This window comes from Melospiza melodia, chromosome 1 (genome assembly GCF_035770615.1).
Source record: "Melospiza melodia melodia isolate bMelMel2 chromosome 1, bMelMel2.pri, whole genome shotgun sequence".
NCBI classification, from domain to species: Eukaryota; Metazoa; Chordata; class Aves; order Passeriformes; family Passerellidae; genus Melospiza; species Melospiza melodia.
The window spans coordinates 147,191,893-147,214,676 of NC_086194.1; the positions used below are offsets into that span (position 1 = coordinate 147,191,893).

At 36.6% G+C, this 22,784-nt stretch overlaps 1 protein-coding gene across 1 annotated transcript in view; it reads left to right on the forward strand.

Moving 5' to 3' along the window:
• The first annotated feature begins 226 nt into the window (after positions 1-226).
• The window catches only part of ANGPT1 (angiopoietin 1), a 153,871-nt gene continuing 131,313 nt past the window's right edge, over positions 227-22,784 (forward strand). Inside the window, exon 1 of the mRNA XM_063171028.1 lies at positions 227-914. Within this exon, the coding sequence (XP_063027098.1) occupies positions 618-914 (297 nt within the window). The 5' untranslated portion in view covers positions 227-617. The remainder of the gene's footprint in view (positions 915-22,784) is intronic.

Sequence of the window (22,784 nt, forward strand, 5' to 3'; positions counted from 1 at the left end):
ATGAAGTGTATTAAGGTGGACTGACTGACTTATTAAACTGACGTGAATTCACCCAAAGCCCCCAGCAGTTGTGTGCAGCAGGGGCTGGGCAGACATGCAAGATTGAGGTCATGCATCCAGCCAGTTTGTAAGATGATCCCTCTGTACTGAGCCATCAGCCATCCTTAGCATAGGGGCGCACTCACACACGCATTCCTGTCAAGTCATCTTGTGAAAGGCTGCTTGCTTCCAGCTTGGCTTGAAAGTGCAACCTTAATAAAACTCACTGAAGCCTGAGAGAAAATAGCAGTTCTGCAGCAGATAGTGTAGGGGAAAGAGACTGGGATATGCATATGCAGCTGACTAAAGCAGGCTACATGCTGGACTGTAACAGAGAGGAAACAATAAATCTTAGCTACTATGCAATAAATATTCCCAATTTTAACTAAGGAAGCTATCCTCACAGTGAAATTCTAAAAAAAAAAAACAAAAAACAAGACAACCAGTTTATCCAAGCTTGATTCTTAAAGTGTGCTGCTCCGCGCCTTTTTCAAAGACTTTGAGGGGAATTAAGAACAAATTTCAAGAAAGAGGAAGAAAAAGTTTTTCTTAAAGCAGGAAAGGAAAGTAATAATAACATGTCAGTTTTCTTTTCCTTTGCTTTCCTGGCAGTGATTCTTGCTCTTGTAGGCTGTACTAACCAGCGTCGGGGTCCAGAAGGCAGTGGGAGAAGATTTAACCGGGTTCAGCACGGGCAGTGCACCTACACTTTCATTCTGCCAGAACAGGACGGGAACTGTCGTGAAAGCACAACAGACCAGTACAGCACAAATGCTCTTCAGAGAGATGCTCCTCACGTGGAACAGGATTTCTCTTCCCAGAAACTGCAACATCTGGAACATGTGATGGAAAATTACACTCAGTGGCTGCAAAAAGTAAGTGCTGCTTTTTTTGTTTCTCACTAAATGATTTCTTTGGGGGATGTTTATGCTGTTTAAAGTTTTCATTAGTTTCTAGGAGAACAGAGCTAATAAGGATTGATAGAGTTCTTGGCTGTGTAGGAGAAAAATGTTTTAGCCAGAGTGCACCCTTCCTAGTGACATTGCTTTTGGGAGCTGAATTTTCTTGACTTTACTGAAAGATGTGACTTCTTAAGGCTTTTTTTCAAGAAAATATGCATGCATGTGAGTTGGAGGACACAAAAATCCTCCAGGGACTCTACGGACAGAACTTACTAAGTTCTGATAAGCTCTACTTATAGTTCACAGATTCAGCTCAGATGTCATGCAGGATACCTGCTACTGTGACAGCAAAAGAGAGCATTTAAAAAAATCAGCATTAAAGGGCACTGGGTTAAGAATATCATTGTTCCTCCATAAACAGATCCTGTAATATTATTCTACCCAGCTGATTGCTGGAAAGAAACAGGAACATATATAGGCATTCACCCTTCCAAAACTTCTCAGTAAACGTTTTTAACCATGTTGAATACACTGGTCTTGACATCCTGCTTCAATTTGTGTTTATATATGTGTATTCTTTCCTAGAAAGGGGAAAATGTGTTTCAAGGTGTTGCAGTAACTTAATAGAAGTAATTATTTTTATGAAATTTGAGTCTGAAAGGCTTAAATATGTGAATAATTTCACTCATATGAACAGTCCCAGTCAGCATGATTACTCACATGTGTAAAATTACATGTCTTGCACAGATATTATCCATACCTTGCTAAGGAAAATGCTTTGGGGTAGCTGACCAGTTAAAATAAATAAACAGTCTGTGTACAGCTATTTGTGATATTCCCATTCACATGCTGCCATTTTAGCCTGGAAAAACTTAGAAAATTACACAATTGAGTGATGCAGCTAGTCATGTAATCTGGTACAAGAAAACTTCTGTATGTACCCACTCGAGAGATACAGGATTTAACTCCAACACAAGTTCTTACTAACAATGAACATGAATAAAATTCTAATGACTCTACTAGCTGGGCTGAAACTTTATATTAGTGCAGTTGCTGCTAACCTATCTCATTTACAACTTTTGTTTCATCCAGACAGTACATAAGACATAAATATGTTAAAAAAGCACATACAGGTCCCCCACCCCCCTAACTCTACTAGAATTTTTAGAGAGGATTTCATAAGTTTTTGGTAAATTATGTTTGTTCCCTTGCATATCTGGCCATAGCAAGAGAGAAAATATTCTGTGCAGAAAATATAACCAAGCATTTAATTTTCAGACTACTTCTCTCATTTTTTAATGTCTTGATTTGCCTTGGGGAATATAGGGCTGGAAATAAGCGGATGTTTTATGTAGAGGAAAATAAATTATTTTACTGTGCCTTGGCAGGCTGAGACAAGCACTAAAAAGGGGAAAGTTGTTTTCTGTTTTTATACACATATGATTTTACTTGAGGAAATTGCCTGCTGAATCATGCTTCTAAGACTCAACTTATTCTGTGTTTGTCCACTAGAGACTGAACTAAGATCACTGTTTCACAGTGATCATGAGGAAATATGAGTCTCTGGAGTGTGAATGTCTGAGGGTTAGTCCTCTCACACTTTGGAGCCAAGTGATTAAACAGGTAGGAAGCCCAGCGAAAGGGGTTTATACTAGGACTGTTTTCTTCTGCAATGATTGTAAAACTGGCTGAGGGCAGAACTATTCCCCTCCTCCTTTCCCTCCCAGCCCCCAATGTCCTGCTCCCAGGGGTTAGCATAAAACTGGGATTATGCATGTATCCCCATGTGTCAGTTTTCCTTAGAATGAAAGGACCTGTTTCTCTGTGTGAAGGACCATGTCTCACTCTGAACAAATGAGGCTGATGCAGCTCCTTTATAGCATCTCTGAATACTGAATTTGCTTTGTTGCTGTTGCCACTACAAAGCATCTCAGCCATAACTCATTTCCTTTCAAAACCTGCATAATGCTCAAGTGTAATGAATATATTACGTAGGTATCTCCCATCTCATTTTTATACTCTGCATTCATTTTTCCCCCTCAAATTTCTACACTTTTACAATGCACCTGCTGTGATTGAACTAAAGAATAATTAACAGTTGCAGGTCTTTTAGTGGAAGAGAATACTTATAATCAAAAAGAATGTTTAAGAATTTTAGAAATAGTCTCATTTACATAAAGGAGTTTTATTTCTTATTTCAGGTAATATATATAACTTCCAATAAAAATTTACATAGCCAATGTTTGGCAAAGGGAATTATTTTCTGAGCACACTCAGCACGGGCAGTGCACCTACACTTTCATTCTGTGATGTTTGAAAAATACTTTCTGTGATATTTGAAAAATACTTACTGTGAAGTTTTGTAAGAATCATGGCTTCCCTAAATTTTAATTTAAAATTGTTATTTAATATCCAAACTATCGGATTTTTAGAAGCAAAAGAAGTACACTTTTCTGTTAAAAAAATTATTTTCTTAATGCACAATTGCTTCTTTGATGATCTACAAGCTTGATTGTGGATAAAAATGCCCTTGCTTGGGGACCCAATTATAGGCAATTAAGTCCCAGCCTTGTCCATTATAATTTGCATATCTATAATCAGTGTAACTGGGGTTGGTTAAAAAACCAGGGAGATGACAAAATGCTCTGCACAGGAACTCTGCAGAAGAAGATGACTTGGTAAACATTTTTAGAGATTTTCCTAGAACTGTTTATTTTAATACCGGATAACTTTCCCCATTGTTTAAGCTTGGGTTTCATTTCTGCAATATGTTTACACTGATAGTTCAAAACAAACAGTTCATCACATTTTCTTTCTTGCAGTAACTGGCTGGCTCACGTGACACTCTTTGGTATTTAGTTGCAGTGTCTAAGGATTGCCAAAGAGGAGTTACATGAAATGTTATCATCATGTCTTGCTTAGGAAGTTGCTGTTGGCTTGCTGAACTTACAGTATTGATGGACTCAGTGTACATTCAGGACAGCTCTATAGATGAGTGTTTCATATACTTTTCCTGACATCTAAATGGCAGAAACAATTGTTATAACAGTAATGAGTGAGTTTTATATGATCCACTTCTTCTTTTCTTCTAGCTCATTATTTAAGCAGAGTACTATAAAAGCTTAAAAATATTGCTTAATGATAGTATACTAATAGAAGCTAACACATACAAGTATTACAAGAAGGTAGATAAACCAAAAAAAAAAAAAAAAAAAAAAAAAAAAAGCAAAAAAAAGCAGCCATAACTCAGTTTCTTTCCCTTCAAAGTGCTGTTATTCACCATCTACAACCAAGGAAGTATGAAATTATTATCTTTATTCAGTCATTAAAGAAACAAATTATGAGCAGTTTTTCTGGGATATCTGTAACCATTTGATAGTCTAAGATTCATTCTCAGAATAAATCGACAAAATTATTTTTGTGGTCTTTGTTGACTTCCTTATTTTGCAACAGTAACAGCAGAAGTGCTCGCCTAGGTTTTAAGCAGGTAAGGGATCTAGGTTTTGAGAGGTCCAGACATTATGTAGAAACACATGGCTTTTGGAAAGGCCAGTGTCTGTCACTGTGTGTTGTGACTCCGCTGAAAGTCTGTCCCTTTGTGCTGTCTTTACCATCAGGGCTTAACTGTTGTTTTCTGCAATGAAGTATAATATGCTTATATGTGTGGAATGGCTGATTTTTGACTTGGATTTTATTTTTTTTTGACTTGGACTTTGCTGAAGATGGGAAAATCCCTTGTCTGTCACTCTTGCTGTGAAGCAGAGAGGAAATACGACCCAGCAAGCTGAGTGAAAATGTGACAGAAAATTTTTTCATATTAAGAAACCAATTTTCATGGGTTGAACTATCACAAGAAATGTTAAAAATTCCATTTTATTTATAATTATCTTTCATTGGGCATTTTGCAATGTAACATGTGACCTAAAAGTTCACATGATATTTGGATGTCAAATGCAACCAGGAGATGCATGATGAACTCCTGGAAACTCCCACAAACACAAGGTGGTCAATGGATTTGGAATCTGCTATTCTGCATGTAGGAGCATTCCTAACAGAACTGTGTAAAGAATGGCTTTCCAGCAAATCTTTCCTTTTTCAAGGTGGACCAGAGCTAAAAGAAAACAGTGAGAAAGTTGCATCCAAAACTGGGCATTATTTGGTGTCCAGCTCAAATCTGTATTTATTTTTTAGACACAGAGGTTACTTATTAATCTGGGTTCTCCCGTTTGCTTTGGAGTCAATGAATTCTCATATCCAAAGGAGAGCCTCATTCTAGTGATATTTGAAGTGCAGTTCCCACAAATGTTGTGAAACAAAGGGTGGAATACAAATTAGTGGGATTTCTTAGTGTACTTCTCAATGAGCAAGTATATCTGTAAAAAATCCAAATTTAAGGAGTAAAAATAACTTGATGGAAATAAACTTGCTCCAAGAAAATTAATGTTTGAGTGTAAATCCAAAATTGCTTATATTCCCCCAAAAATCTATTGGCCAAGAACATGCCTGCTTTTCAAAACTTTATTAGTCAAATTGCTCAAGTCCTTGGAATATTCTGATATACCCACAAGAAAGAGGCAATACTTCAAATGTGGAAATGCCTGAAAGCTTTACATTATTGGAGAATAATTTATTTGACAATTAAGCTTTTTTTTAGAAGCAGAGGAATCAGGGAATTAGACTCAAGGACAGTTTCACATGTTGCCACATTTGGTAGCAAATTACTTAAAAAAATATTTCCCATGCTTGGAGGGAAGGCTTTATCATAATGTTCAGTAGGAACTGAATGTGTTTATTTACAGTGATGACAGCCATAATTAGGAAATTTCTGGTAACAATAAAATATTACATTTATTAGTCATCAGAATTGTCCAACCGAGATGCCCCGTGGGAGATCTCATTTGGAGCACTGAGAGCTTTTCTAAATGAAACTGATATACAGTAAATGCTACGTAATTTTCAGAGTGCTGAGAACTCATTGTTCCCATTCAACCAAGCAACCTACTCCTACAGTGCTGTGTGTCCTGGGGAGAAAAAAAACACCACTGGGGGAAAAGTAATGAGGTTGGGTATGTCAGGTCTGCATCATCCCACCCTAACTTAGAGTTATAGAATCATAGGATCATTAAGGTTGAAAAAGACTTCCAAGATCAAGTTCAACCTCTGAACCAAACATCACCATGTCAACTAAATCATTGCACTAAGTGCTACATCCAGTCATTTCTTGAACAACCTTCCTGGACAGTGACTCCACTAGCTAGCTCCCTGGGCAGCCAGTTCCCATGCTTAACCACCCTTTCAATTAAGAACTTTTTTCCTGACATCAACCTGAACCTCCCCTGGCACAGCTTGAGGCCATTTCCTCTTGTCCTGTCACTTGCTGCTCAGAAGAAGAGGCCAACCCCACCTCACTACAACCTCCTTTCACGTAATTGTAGAGAATGATAAAGTCCCTTTTTAGCCTCCTTTTCTTCAGGCTAAACAGCCTCAGCTCCTTCAGCTGCTTCTCATACAACTTACCTTTAAACACTTTTAAACTGGTCTTTAAACCAGCTTTGTTGCCCTTCTCTGGACCTGCTCCAGCCACTCACTGTCCTTCTTGAATTGAGTGGCCTGAAACTGGACACAGCTTTCAAGGAGTGGTTTCACTAGTGCCCAGTTCAGGACAATCACTTTACTAATTCTGCTGGCCACCCTATTTCTGATCCAGGCCAGGATGCCATTGGCCTTCTTGGCCACCTGGGCATGCACTGGCTCACATTCAGCAGCTGTCAACCAGCACCCCCAGGTCCTTTTCCACTGGGCAGCTTTCCAGGCACTGTTCCCACTGAAGGGGGTTGTTGTGACCCAAGGGCAGGACCCAGCACTTGGCCTTGTTTAACTTCGTACAGTTGGCCTTGGTCCACAGATCCGGCCTGTCCAGATCCCTCTGCAGAAACTTCCTACCCTCCAGCAGATCCACACTCTCACTCCACTTAGTGCAGTCTGTGAACTTGCTGAGGAAGCACTCGATCCCCTCATCCAGTTAATTAAAAAAGTTACTAAATAGAGCTGGCCCCAATACTGAATCTTGGAGATGGCATGAGTGACTGGCCACCAGCTGGAAATAGAATTCACTATCACACTCTGGGCCCAGTCTTAGAGCCAGTTTTTAACTCAGAGTGCCCCTCTCCAAGTCACTGGCTGCCAGCTTCTTCAGGAGAATGCCAGTTACCCATATAGTTTTTTCTTTGCTGTGGGGAATCTCTTAGTGCTGTGTCAAGAGACAGTAGCAAGCCCAGAGGAAGACTCAGGCGTCTGAACAGTTCTGTGGAAGTCCCTGTTTCTCTTCACTGACCCCAGGAAAATCCTGAGCAGCTTGCTTACTGATTTAAACACCCCAGTTAAGTGTGATGGATTTAAGCTTTACTTCTGTCCAGGCCTGCAGTATGCACTTCACTTGTGACTGCTAGGAAATTGTAAACTCATCAAGCTGCTGCTCCAACCTGTATCCATCTGTACATGACCAGTGAGGAATACCTCGTCATTCAGTGCTAATGTTTATTTTTGTCAATTAACAAAATTAAATGTTTATTAATAAAAATTAATTTTGTTAATTTGCAAAAATTAAAAAAAATTTTGGATAAACTTGTTTTTATCAAAACTGGGGTTGTTTGCATGACCTGTTGCAAATGAAATCTGAACTTAACGGTGTACTGTTATTCATCTCAATTTACAGTTTAGCTTAGTTCAGTCTTATTGCCTGTATTTACAACAATTGCAGATAAGGAAGAGCTAGTAAATGAGGACCTTCTAAAACCAGCATCATGGTTTAAGTTTGCTGTGAACTCATCTTTAACACCAGCAGCTCAAGTGTCTTGAATAAACAGCCCGGGTGTAAAAATCTTCCCAGTAGCATAAGAATTTCCTCTCTTGTTAAGGGGTTGAAGTTTGATCAGGAAAAGGAAATTGAAGTAGTTTCATATTTCTTAGAAAAAACTTTTTCTTATGAAACAAGCTGTACTTAACACAAGATTATTTTTCTGCAACCACATGTGCATACTTTAGACAGTGTTATGAAATGCCGGGGTGGTGAATATTCACTTGGAAGGATAACTTAGAAATGCCATAAATTGTTACACATTTGCACTACATTCTCATTAATATTTCTGCACAAAGATCAAGATTCACTTTTCATTGTCTTAGTTAGGAATCAGGTTAATCTAAGACAGTGTAAGTCACTACTCAACTGGGATAAGAATTCTAATCAGGGACTTGCACCAGTTTAATTATCCCTGTTTAAAACTGATACAAATCAAACTAGCATAACTTTCCTGTCTAAACAAGACCTAACAGTGAATTACACTCAGCACTGAACATGTATATGATGCAGATGGTCAATGCAAGACAGGTACAGGGTCAGCTAGAAAGATGCCCAAGTTACACTATATAAATTATTTGCTTTCCGATTTAAATGGAACAAACCCACCAAAATATTGTTTAAGATAATGCAGTAATTGCTTAGAGGAAGTCATATAGAAAATATGTATTCAAGGCCATGGAGCTACCTTGAAGGAAATTTCTTAAACTTTCTTGACTAGCTTCTAGGAGGAGAAATGAAAAAAAAAAAAAGAAAAAGAAATAATAAGAAAAAGGGTAAGAGTAATAGAAGTATGCTAGTTTCATGGTGGAATAGGTGTGTCTTTAGGAGAGGTACTTTAAAGGTCTGTTATATGATAGTATGTGATGAATCATATGATCTGTGTTACTAATCTTTTCTTAAAGGAGAGAGAAATAGGCTGAAAGTCCATATAAAATGTTGCAGTTGGAAAATCTGTGAAGAAGATCTGTAAGTAAAAAGTGGATGATGAAAAGCTCTCTAAGAAGTCTGTAAAATTTCTTTCCCTTCAACAAATGAGTCTGGAGCATGAGTGTCTGCACACATATATGCATTTTGGTCTTTGGAGTGTTTAGTTTTAAGACACTTGGAAATCTGTTTTTAAATGTTGTGTCTTAAATCCATTTTCATGTTTTATACCAATGTACATGCTATCAATCTGTTGTTCTCCTCAAAATGACCTGTTGGCTTAAAAAAAACCAAACTGGTAGCAAGATGAAATCTTGTTTGTTGTACATGCATTAATTCTGTGTGAACAATTCCCCAGCTGCATTGCTGAAAATACATTTTACAAAAGCACATTTGCTTTTGTTCCTTCCAGAATGTATATGAAGCAGGAATTTTCATGTATCCTGGAAAAAGTATTGGACTTTTGTTCTCCCCATCCCAGGCACATTTCTGTCCTTACATGTGTCTGTGTTGCAAGACAAACCTGACTGTGCTCCATGCATGCATGACATCTGCTTCTTCAATAGAAAAATGGCAGAGGTATATAGCTATAATTTTTCTTCCTTTCTTCTGGGGATTTTTATTTTTAAATTCTTGCCATTTGTCTGTCATGTTGTCTCTAGTTGTCTTGTTGCAGACAGAGGTACCAGGCATTCCTTCTGACACAGGAATGTATGGAAACAACAAAAATTAACTTGGTCCAGTTAGCTGAATTTTCTTCTGAGTCTGTTCTGCCTGAGAATTTGGGTACTGGTATTCTTTCTCCTCCTCTTATACCAAAGAGGCTTGAGAGATCACAGTAGAGATAAGATAAACTCTGGGCATTCCTCCTAGGATGAAATTAGGCAAGACTAGAGAACTATGGGAGAAAATTTGGAGTATGAGTAGAACCTTAGAAGGTAATTTGTCTGGTTTTGACAGCATGGCTTCTTTCACACTAGAACACAGATGATCAGATTGGTGCTAATCAGTTTTGAATCTAAAAATGATTTCTACTGCAGGCTGATGCGCCATTTATAGACTGATCCTTCCCTTTTCACATCTGAACTTCCCTTAAAGTCTTTCTATATGCAAGACATTTTTTTTAAAATATTTAAGTTACAAAATTTAAGTCTTAGGGATAATACTGTTAGCAGTCATTCTTTTAGCTTCCCGATCTGTGATACACCAACCTAAAACTGCAGATGTAACTTGCAAGGTTTCAGAGAAAAGCACTGAGTTTGAGGCAGGTGAGTGGTCCTGCCCACTATTTTAAATGTTGCAGCAAACTTTGAGTCATTACCAAAGGCCATTAATTCTTTAAAGTGGGATTCTTATGTCCTGATTGTAGGTGAAAAACAATCAGATTCTTGATATGTACATTCAATATTTTGACATGTATTTTAATATTTCTCCTTTATACACTCCAAACGCGCAGAACATATTTTAAATACCTGCAAAAATCAAAGGAGAAGTCCTAGTACAATCTCTAGAGATGCATTTCATTTATCTTCAAGATTGCTGTGGACTTGCCTGCCCTCTGGATCATATTATTTATGAATGTTTTAAAGTTGTCAGCCTATGTTTATAAAAGCGTATTTTTCTTTTGGAATCTCTTGCCTGCAAATATGGTGTTGCACAGTGCAGATTTAGGAAAAAATAACTTATTTGTTGTTAACTGATATATATTTTTGTTTTCTTTTTCTAGGCAATGTATTGAATGAATGTTTGAATTTGCATTACAACACCCATGGTTCTGTTTAACAGTGCTGATTTTCACTTTCATATATTCAGCTTTGAGTTGCTTTAGCAGTATTTATTTTCTGGGAATTTTAGTTCTCATGCAGAAGTATTTTGAAGGAAAGAAAACTGTATTAAATAATTTCTTTAGAACTCTGCCATCAGTTCAGTGTGTGGGTAACAGTGAGGGTGAATCATAGGGTCAGTTACACATCTTTCTCTTCTCACTTATGAGTCATGCATTTGTGTCTCAGGAAGGAAGGATCTTCAAATAATTATGTCACTACCACTATCAGAGTACGATTCCTAAAAAATGTGGGGTTTTTTTTAAATTGAAAGTCCTGTGCAGAAATTATTCAATATTTCTGAAATCTCAGAGAAATGCTTCATATAAAATCTGTTTCCTTGAAGTCTCCTGCAACACCAAAGAACTCAAAGACTGCTGCAGCCTTTCATAAATTGGGCATTCATATGCAGATAAAAGTAACAGAAATGAGGATTTAGATCACTGCCTTTATCATTTAAGTATTAAGTATATTTATTTGTATTATAGTTAAATATTTACCCTTCCCAGTCTTAACTCATCAGGAAATTCCAGTAGCCTTCTAGGCCACATCAGCAAATCAACACAGTAATGGGAAACCCCCAAACCATGAAGCCTTTGGTGCCGTGCCTGGAATTTTGAGGATCTGCTTAGAAGGAAAATTGCTCAAAGAGATGATCTAATCTCTTCCTGAATGAACTATTCCCTTTTGTTCCTTGGCTAAAACTTCATACTTCACTCTGTGTGTGACTTACCACAGTAGAGATAAATGGTCAAGGGCCACCTATCTTTCCTGCGTCACTTCTGTCAATGGGAAAGGCCATCAATGCTCTGCTTGAAGGTTTTTCTGTGTTGCTATTTTTGTGTGGAGGAGATATGGACTGCAGAATTCTTTATCACTTTAGCCTGTGAAATACAGAGGCGATGATTAAGGTTGTTTGTCTTCACATTTTTCTTGAATGATCCAGATGGATCTCTTGGCTTTTCTAGGAATTGTGGTTGATGCAATAAATATTCTTTTGTATACTCCTCTGACATCATTGACCTCCATGACATCCCACAGCTTAACCATTAGAGCCTCTGCCTTTGTGTCCATTGTTAAAAGAACTGTTTTTACCTGTTACAATACCAAAGTTTTATGCAGGGAAGCATAAACAAGACAACTGTATTTGCAGAGGACACAAGGGAAGAGTCGTTTGCCACGTAGCATAAGATTATTGTTAAAAGTAAAAGATGATTACAGCAGAATTAATTCAATAATAATTGGAAACAAAATGTCTTGGTGTTGATGACTCAGTTTCTAACTGTGGATCATCAGTCTAGGGAGGGTCAGGTCAGGGAAAGTGTAAGGGACCCAGAGAGATATAGAAATGGCTAAATATAAGGTGGGAGGTGAGGGTGGTGCTTCAGAGCAAGAAGTCTGTCCATTTGAGGTTGATAGAAGATTTGATTAAAAATTCCTAGGAGGGTAAATGATACAATCCACAAATTTGTGACTGCCAAGGTACCAACCTATCACTAAAGTACACACAACCAGGTACCTTGTCCTGATGTGACAGAAAAGACTGAGAAATTACTTTGGTATTCAGCACTGTGTTCAGTAAAATGTCCTGAAACAATGCAGATGTAAACTGTTTACAGGTGTGTGGCCCTACAAATGTCATAATACTGTGTATTTCAGCAGTAGTAAAGCTTGCTGAAGAAAAACTCATCATAATCAAAATAAGATTTCTTTTTATTAAAAAGAACAAGAAAATTCTTTTTCAAAACTTAAGAATATAAAAGCAAGTAAGAGAAGATGCTCAGCATCATGTTTTAATGAGGAAACCAGAAAGTCTCCAAATTTTGCTAGTTATCAAGGTATATCTAAAATGCATCCCAGGCTGAAATGCTGAATGGAACTCAAATGCCATGTGGGGCATTACAGGTTGTAGCTAATGTGTCACCAGGAATGCCCTTGCAGCTATCTATGATGAACTCATAAGCAGTGTTTGTGGTTGCTGCTTATACCATTAAGTGAAGAAACAATTTAATTGCATCCAGCAAGCACCCTGGACAGTTTATGATGATGAGCTAGAGGTCAGGAATACTGGAAAGGCATGTGCCCACATTTGCCAACTTTAAATTTTGCAAGATCTAAGAACTTGACCTCAAGTGCTCCAAGGGTCCTCAAATGTGGACTATGAATGAGGCATATGAATATATGCCTCAAATATTCATGAGGCAAGCTTTAACCCAGTAAAATAAATTGTTTTAATTTCACAATTGGAGTGTTAGGACAAGGACATAGCTACTTTTCACAGACTTCAGCTGGAGGTAGAACTGAGTTGGAATTCCTCTGTTGCACTGAACAAGCACATGTATATTTTATTCTTTTGGATAAGTGGGTGAGAATGAGAAGTCCAGAGACTTTTATAGAGAACATTGACACAAAGTTCAATAAAAGGAGAATTATAATTCCTTGTACAGCTTACCTAAATAAACATTTATCATTAAATAACTTTTTTTTTTTTTTTTTTGGCTAATGCATGATAACCATTATGTCACATGCTGAACAAGCCACTATACAAACAGGAATAAATTTAGTATGTAATTGTTTATTCAAAATATTTATATATTGACTTTTAAAGTAAAATGGATGTACCAACGATAAAAAATATTTATAAAATTAAATATGGACTGAAATAAAAGAACTTGTCAAGAATTCAGTTTTAAAGCTAGGATTAGGGATTGTATTTTTTAGTGCTAAACCAGTAAGAGCATTTGTTGTGTATTACCTTAATAGCTCCCACAAAAAAACTGCCTTACAAACCCTAGAAGTAAGAGGGAAAAAATGAAAAAGAAAGAAGTTTCCTTGAGCCAGGATTTAGTACTCCAACGCATCTTGGAAACATCTAGTAATTTGGCCACTCACCCCCTGGGGTATTTCCTGGAAGCAGAATTGAGCAAGACTGAAAATGTTTTTGTTGCACTGTTATGGGCATGAAGTTAAGACATGAATTCTTGATCCATAAAATATGTACCAAGTGTGACATCTTTTTTCATGTGAGCTTTTAAAGACTACTTCAACATTTTTATTCATTATTTTTCTGACAAAATCATACAAAGCTCCTGAAATCATGATCAAAACTCTGGTTGTTCATCACTAGAATTAATCCTGTTTGGTTTTGTCTTTGTTTTTAATTTTTTTCTGGGCTATTACTCACCATGATGGGACACTGAAAATGTGTTTTAGTGTATATTTCCCATTTTCATTATTCGTAAGTTTCAAGATGACAGCTGAGTGTTACTTCTATCAGCATGGTTTTGAATGCTGTCATGCTTTCACTTCCATAGTACAATCATTCAGAAAGTATATAAGAAAGCTGAAGCAAGACTATTTTTAGAATACTACTCATAATGGAATAGAGAGATATTATATTTTGAGACAACCTAAGTCAGAGTTGCTCAGTGTTTTTTCTATCACAATGGATATTAATTTTGGTTTTGCTTCTCTTAGGCTTGGCATTGCTATTATATTTTCCAGGTGTTGTTATCATAAGATCTTACCAAAAAAATTCAATTAGAAAAACTAGTAATTTTCTATGGGAACATAAACTCAGAGGAGGTTTTCAACACAGTCTGCAAACCCAAACTATTATCATTAAAGACTCTCCAGAGGATTAGAAACTGGGAAAAAGGTCTTGACTCTCGCTTGGAGTGTGATGTTAATGTATCCGTATGGAGCTTGGCCTGATGCTGCTCACAGTGAATCGGCAGGAAAAAACTAAGCTCAATTTCTCTTCCCAAAAGGGGTTTTCCCAACCTCAGGCCCACCCAACTTAACCTGACTCTATCTTTTCTCCTTTTCCTGTCACTTTCAGAAGTTCCAGGTTTACCTTTTGGTACCAGCTATCTGGGTTCACAAACATCAAAAGGTTTCTGCCCTAACATAAGGGGATTTCTCTCTAGTAAGAGACAGACAAACCCCAGTACTATCCAGGCAAATCTATTTGGCAGAACAGGAAATTCCCAGATGGTCAGGAGGAATTTTAAAGGGTTGGAGTGGTATGTTGCAAAACACTAGCCTGGCACTCACGGAGACTGAAGTCTGTTATTTATAGAAAATCAGAGGCAAAAAAATGGATGACGTGCTTCCTCACAATATGCTCTACAATCTTTGCATTGTGTCAACATGAATTTGTGGGGTACCGCAGCAAGATACGAAATGATAGCATGGTCTCTATCCCCCGCCAGTTCTTTCCTCCACACGCCTAGAAAGATACCAAGTAAATTTGTGAGCAGGGGCAGTTTTATAATGATCAAACAAACAAACAAACGCCTTTAGAAAACCCTGGAACAACAACATAAATTAGAAATAATGTAATCACTGGCATCAGTGGAACAATCCAATATCAAACCTCTGTAGCTTAAAGAAGAGGACTCAAGTCCAGCCTGTGACAAGCAGACAAGCTCAGATATTTTTGTTCATTTGAGGATAGGATTTAGTGTACAGCTTTTAGTAGGCATCCAAGCACTCTCCAGGCCTGAAAGGGGGATCATGAGGTACATCTCATAAGAATAATTTTATAGAGATATTTTTAGTGTTTCCTTTTTATTTCATGTCAAAAAGAACATAAAAATGACTTTTCTTATCTTTTTTTCGCTATTCTTCCTTTCAGTCCTTTAAAATGCCAAAGAAGAATCGAGATACTTGTTGAGACAGGAGCACTCAAGTAGGCAGATTATCTTAATTTAAACCTAGTCTTGGATTCTATCTGGCATCTAATGGACATTTGAGTCATTTTTTGTGTTTCTTTTGCTGAAGCCAATCCAGAAATGGCTTAGGGTGGGTTGGGCTTTTTTTCCAAAATATCTTAAAATAGAAAACTCTCCAAACTCCTAAAATAGAGACTCTCCAATCTTAGGTCTTGAGACCTCAGGTAACAACAGCCTCATGGTACAGAGCAACTGTAAACCAGAATGCTGTGGTTTTCAGCCAAGAGGGTAAAATTCTTACTTAAATAATGTAATTTCTCTCTTTTTTATCTATTTGTTTATAAAGTAATCTTCATTTTCTTTTAAAAATTTGAATTTTTTTCAAGAACTGAAAGAAGTGTCACTGGAAAACATTTTCCTGCTGATAAAATCAGCAGATTGATTTTTTTCCCCCCTTCCACATGAGCTAAATTAGCCAGCTAAAAGTTATTTTTCTTAATTAAACCAAAACCCAGGGCATTGGAAGAAAAGTTACAAATAGTTCTCTTTGAACTCAGATGCCTCTAGTTCAGTGGGGACAGTTTGCATGCTCTTTTCTACATCAACAACATTCCACATGCATATTCTTTCTATCTTCAAGCAAGAAAAGGAACAGCAGAAGCAACTGTTTCCAGATAAACAGGAGGTCACCAAAACAGTGCGTCCTTTTTCTTGCTAGAAAATACATCCGTATGCTGTGGCTGTACACAAATATTACATTTAGGCTTCTCCTTCATACACCAAGATAGTACCAGAACCTGATTCTACTCTCACTCAAGTTAGCCCTAAGGCAATCACTTTGTAGAAGCCTGCTGATTTTATCAATTGAACACATGATAACAGTCCAGTGTTTTGTTTAGTGATATACTGGAAATGCATGTCTGGATGTTAGAGTCATAGAAACTTTGATGTTGGTAAGGATCTTAAAGACCATCTATTTGCAGCCCCACAGCCACAGTCAGGTGCGTTTTCCGCTAGACCAGTTTGCACAAAGCCCCACCCAACCTGGCCTTCAAAACTTCCAGGGATGGGGCAGCCACAATTGCCCTGGGCAGAGATGCCCTGAGAAACAGGAGTGCTTTTCCTCCCGAACTTGCTGGAGCCTCCATGTCTGATTTGGCAAGGTTTTATGTCATCCCTCTGGCTTCTTATGAGAAAGATGTCTTTTAATTCCATATACCAGTCATCAAGCCCACATACACTTTAGTTTTGTGCTTCTACACTGCAGCATAGTGAGAAAAAAAAAATCTTACTGTGAAGGTCACAAGATAAAATTTAAAGAAATCATAAGGGCTGCTTGAGTGTCCCTCCCCATAAATGACCTCTCTGCTTGAATTTTTAACCAGCTCATATTTTAAGTTTGTATGTCTTTGATAACAACTAAGAAAATTAATGTCTATGATTCCTTTTTGAGGTGCTTTTTGAAAAATTGTTTATTAAAGCTACAGTTTCCAAACAAAATTTAACTGTTATTGCCATTGTTTGGGATACCATTTGTGCATGGAATAAAATAGTTTGCCTAGTTCTTAAATCCAGAAATTATTCTGTGGTATTATTGCATGGAAGCAAGTAATGCAGTAAAAATCACTTGTCCTTCACAATTTATGACAACTGAATATTATGCATTAAATGCAACATAGTGGAGAAGAAACACTTCTTTTTTCTAGCAGAAATGAAATTTCATTGCAGTAAACATTCACAGGATTTTTAGCTTTAAACAACATTTACAAAATGAATAAAAAACTTGATAAAAATATTGTAATGTTTACATTTCAGATTATTGGAAATGGTTTACTTAAATATTCTGATATAAATAAAGATTCTAGCTAGAAATATCAGCTGTAATGATATCAAAGGCAGAACTCAAGCAATTTCAGTGCCATCAAGAGTGAATATCTAACTCTGCTGGTTAAATTTCTGGCCCTATGAAAGAAGTAGTGTTATTGCTGTAAGCTCCATGTATAAACCTGTTATAGCTCTCTCAATATTGACAGAGGTTCCATGGTTGCTTTACAGTCTTGCATTCCTTATTTAGAGAATGGCAACAACTGATCATACTTCTGCAACCTTCTGTGGTCAGGATCCCAACACATTTTAGAAATGTTTAGAAGTGTTAGAATAAAGCTTCATAATACCCAGAAAGCTTGGAGGTGGCAGTAGTTTTCTTATTATTACCCATTGGGCCATCCAAGGTACACAAGCTACAAGCTAATGTGCCTTTAGGCACTTCAGAAACCTAAGTACAGCCAACAATAAACTAAGACCTGTGGTAGCTCCAGTTTTTATATGATAGCTATTTTAATACTCCACACTAATACAGATAGGTAAATATCCAACTTCTCTCATGTTACTCCTCCCACTGCTGTCTAAAATTTGGGTTCTGTAGGCTAATTTCATAGCGTGAAATAGGTTTAAGTCTATGCTGCTCAACCAAGGTTAGTGGAATGGTTTTTAAATCAGGTAGGCTTCTGGATGTTCATGCTTACTCTAAAACCTCATTTTCAATGCATATTGATGCCTCCTTGATGAATTGGACTACTTTATTGGAATGAAAATTAAACTGGTCAGACCTCCTGCACACATCCATGCTATTTCCTTGTCTCACTCAATTTCTAAAATGGCCATTTTTGTATTTCTGAAGAGACCAGCCCTGATGTGCAAAGGAGCAATGCTGTGGCACAGCAGCAAATCCTCAGCAACGCCCACGCATGGAAATACCAAACCATTTCACATCTATTTCTGTTTGCCAAGTGACACATGCAGAAAGATGAGGCAGTGGCTGAACAGAGAGGTTTGGCTGGAACTAAGGAAGGAGAGATTCTGGCCTATGGAAGAAGGGCCAGGCCACTCAGAAGCTCTACAATGATGTCATAAGGTTCTGTAGGGTGAAAACTAGAGGGGCCAAAGCACAGCTAGAACTTAATCTGGCTACTGCTGTAGAAGACAATAAAAATATTATTATATTGCCACTTTTGTAGTTAGAACAGTTGGTTTTGGGAAGTGGTTGAGTCACCATCCCTGAAGGTCTTTAAAACTGTAGATGTGGTGCTTAGGGACATGGTTTATTGCTGGATTTGGCAGTGCTAGGTTAATCATTGGACTTGATGGTCTTAAAGGTTTTTCCCAGCCTAAATGATTCTGTTACTATGAATAAGAGAGATGAGTTTGTTACAAAATGTTTACACAGTATGAACATTTTTAAAGGGGTTACTCTCTACACAAAATTTTGGATCAAATTTTTCAACACTCTTCTAATGTTTTATGATAAATATTTTTTATCAGAGGCAAAATATTATTAATTGCAGAACAAATAATTATGGAAATATAGATATTTAATTGTTTTTTTATATGACTCCATGTTGCCACTTATTTGCCTAAGCCCACATGGTGTGAATTATCAGACACACCAAGCAAAGCACTGTGTTTTTATATGTTGTTGTTATGTGCATATTTCCAAACTTATTATTCTGTGTACTATTTTACCTGATTCTTTCTATATTTCACATGTCTTCTACTGAAGGTCTTAGAAAAGCTGTGTTCATGTAAATATTTAAAATAGCATACTTTGGCTTGATTTACAGTTTTTCAAATGTCTTCTAAGTTAGAAGTTTTAGCCCGTTAGGTCAAGCCATTGTCATCTCTCTTGCATAGCATGTAAGGGAACAATTTATTAAAATACATAAAATTGCATAAGAACAAGCAGGTTTGGTAAAAATGTAAGGAATGTCAGCAGTGAAGACATTATTGAACTGTTGACTAGAAAACATATCAAATTTTTGGTGGGAAGAAAGAATGATAAAAAATTTTCAAGGAACAATGTTATTATGTCTGAAAAATTGTAGACTACATTTCAACTAAAAAAAATTATCAGGTCTACTACCAATATCTCAAATATTTCTTGCAACAGAAAAGACAGCTTTTGTGTAGACTTGAGGGATTATCTATATTTTTATAGCATTCTTTATGTAATCATGGCTATGGAATATTAATATTTGTTTTATTTTTATTAATTTCATTTTTTCCAGTTCTGATTACTGGAATATCCACTGCTCTTGTTCTGTTTCTGTTTCTGTTTATTGTAGATTTGTACAGCATGCCTGAGTTCAACAAAATGTAACTAGAAGCAGAACAGGCATTATTTTCTTTTGCATATTTACACATAATTTTGAACATATGGTTCCAAGCATATTTTTGAATTAAATTGTCACTAACTTCAATGAATGCTTGTTTTTATTTTTTTTCCTACTTTTATGTTTTGCATTTGTTGCCCAAGAGATTCATAGACAGCTGCAAGATCCCTTCTTTGGGCAACACCCTAAAGGATGTAAAAAATAGCAGCTAGAAATGAGGGCTTCCAAACATGATTAAGTTCCTTGGTACAAAGAGCTATGCTGATAAGTGGACCTTGGAGAGGTAAATACACTTCAAATTGGTGATTGCTACTAGCAAAGGAGATTTTGAGAGTTACTAAAGGTCAGCTTTCATCTGGAGATAAAGCTTCAGTGGCTTCTGGTGATGTCACTTTTCCTTTCAGACATTCACCATACTTGGGAGAGGCTGAAAAATTTACATTTACTCTTATTTCAACACATGATCCAAAGAAAGTTTGGCATCATTAAATAATTAGCATTACTTGAGCACACTGTCTTGAGGAACATGATGTAAAAAGGATTATGTCCCATCTAGGAATTCACATGTTTTGTAAATGAAGGATATTGAATAAAACTGAAAACATCTGCAATTTTGACAGACTTAAAATACATTTTGGAAGAATATTTTTATCACATTTGGTTCATTATTTATTGTCACAGAATCTCCTTATAGTGACTTCAGAAAGAACATTAGCTAACTGCATTACAAATGTGAAAAAAATCTGTCTTCAACAAGGTTGGCTTGGTTGAAAGTGGGTATGATGTTAAGGTAATTACAAATAGCATGTCAGCATGCTGTTCAACTATCCTGTTAGAAAACATGTATCTTTATTTTTTACCTAGTGATAGAGAAAATTGAGATATAACAATAAATCTGATGAAAGCAGTGACAATTTACATTAATTCATCTTACTAATACTAACTTCTTTTGTTTTGAGGACAAAGTATAACTCCTAGTTACAAAACTTTAATTTAACAGGATTTTCTTTTGTCATTAACTACTATTCTCAGTCTACCAGATTTGATGGAATTAATAGAGTGATTTAAATATTGAATTTCCTAATTAACATATCAAAAAGTTTTATAGCAGCAAGAAATGAATACACACTGACCCTAAACACCTCTGCTTAATATTCTGAAATTTGGTAGATGAAGAGGAAACTAGATTTTAAAGATAGGAAGGGAGGTCATTTACTATTGTAAAATCTTGTCTTTTTTTTTTTTTTTTTTGCCTTTTTCTATTTTCAAAGTAAAATAGGCTGGTTGATTTTAGTTTGTTGTCAGTTTAGGACTCTGTACTTTCAATCATCACAGCAGCACTTTCTGGAGTTGTTCATATGGAATAAAAGAACTGTACAAAGTCCTGTCTCTAATTTTAAAATATTTTTAAACCTCAACTAATAAATATGATGTTTTATGACAGGAACTTCCATTAGTAGATGCTAAATAGCCATCTGCCTCCACAATCTTCATACAAAATAGTTATGAAAAACTGCAGAAAATTCATTCATTTTTTGGGCCATACATGGATTACCTTTGATTTTCAACATTTACATCACCACCTAATTGTCTTGTTTCTTTCTTTTTTTATACTCTTTTTATTTATTATAAATTGATATTCTATGATCTCTCTATTTAATTGTCTCAGTTATTTCATAATTTTATTTCTTCGTAAATATGTATTTCCTTTCATCATTCATTGTATGTAGTTTTCCAGTTATTGCTCAATTATTCAGGTAGTTTCAGGAATGCTGCAAAATTTTAAAATCATGTTTCAGTTTTATCAGGATCTATTATTATTAGTTATCTGTGAAAGGAAATGCAATCCTGGCTCATAAACAGCCAGTCTGATGAGCTGGCTTTTTGCTGCAGGTCTTGGATTCCCTGAGACCCCAGGGTGTGGAGGAACTGGAGTGCCTAGGAATCAAAGCTGACCCAGAAACCTTGGCATCTGGATGTTATGGCTCCCACGAGCTTTGAAACTCCTGGCTTTACGGCTGTCCAGGATGAAATTCAGCCAAGAGCTTTCTAACCCTGGAGGACCTGGGAGTCTGGGCCTTTGCAGCTGGAAATCCCAGAACTTTCTGTGTCACAGGTCCCTGCAAATCTGTTCAGTGGCTCTTTGCAGAGCTGGGAGCCTGGAAATCACTTTGTGCTGGGCCACACAGGAGCCTGGTAGTGACAGTGACAAATCCTGCCTAAAAAGCAGGTTTCCACTGCAATTTTTGTATTCGAACTCTTTTCATTAAATATTCTTGCAGCAATAATTTGGAATTACTTAAAGGGGAAACAGTTTTGGAGCAATGTTAAACATGTTAGCTTGGAGAGCTTCTGTTTCTTAATGTTTTGCTCTTGGAAACACTGATATTTGGAACAAGAGCATCTGAGATATCTTGCAATGGCTCCAGAACTGATTTCTTGCTCCAGATTTCTCATAGATAGGAAGATGTGTCCTACATTACTGATGACCTCAAGTTTATTTCACATAAGGGTATATGCATTTCACATAAGGGGGTGCATAGTATGTTTTTATATTGAAATTCCACGTTGATCATAATTCTACTTACCCTGAAATCATCTGAAGTTTGGCAACGAATTTCAGTAAAAACAAATTAGATGTTCATTTAGAAATAAACAGACTCTTTTGGTATGTTGAATTTGTGTCTTTTCATAATGGTTATGAGACTTTTTGCTTTTAAAAATTGGAATGGGGCTTGTGTAATTTATGGATGGAAACTGAAATAAAAAAGAATTCCACAGAGAGTGAGAAGGTTGTTCAGATTCCAATAATGTGAATATTTACTGGTTTTAGTTAATTATCTTTTTTCTAAAGGACATACATTTCCCAAAAGAAATACATCTTTAGTTTCTGGCTAGAAGTGCAGAATATAAGTGCAAAGTACACTTCCCTAGTACTTTGGATTACCAGAACTTTGTGTGGGTCAAAGTCATTTTTAGTTACAAGATCAGAATTCACAAATCACTTTGGATGAACCTCCAAATATTCAGATGCTTATTGTATCTTAATATTTCAATGCCTATCGGTTAAAAAATGTATCAACTTCTTTATGACAGAAAACCTGGGCTAAGAATTCCACAGAAAAAATAGTTTTAAAGATTTCTAATACTTTTTTGCTGAGAAACGACAAAGTTTCTGAAGCAGTCTTTATCTTAGACTAGTTTTATTTTATCAGGCTCTGAATTTTCTGAAATGTCCAGTGCATGATCTAATATGAGGGGATAAAAAAGGCTGGATATTGTCCTGCTTAGTCCAATCTGTTTGGACTCTTGGGTTTTCTGACTAGTAGTGGTTTCTTTGCCTAAAACCACATATCTTTACGTGTATGGCTGTTCTAGTACACAGAGGTCTC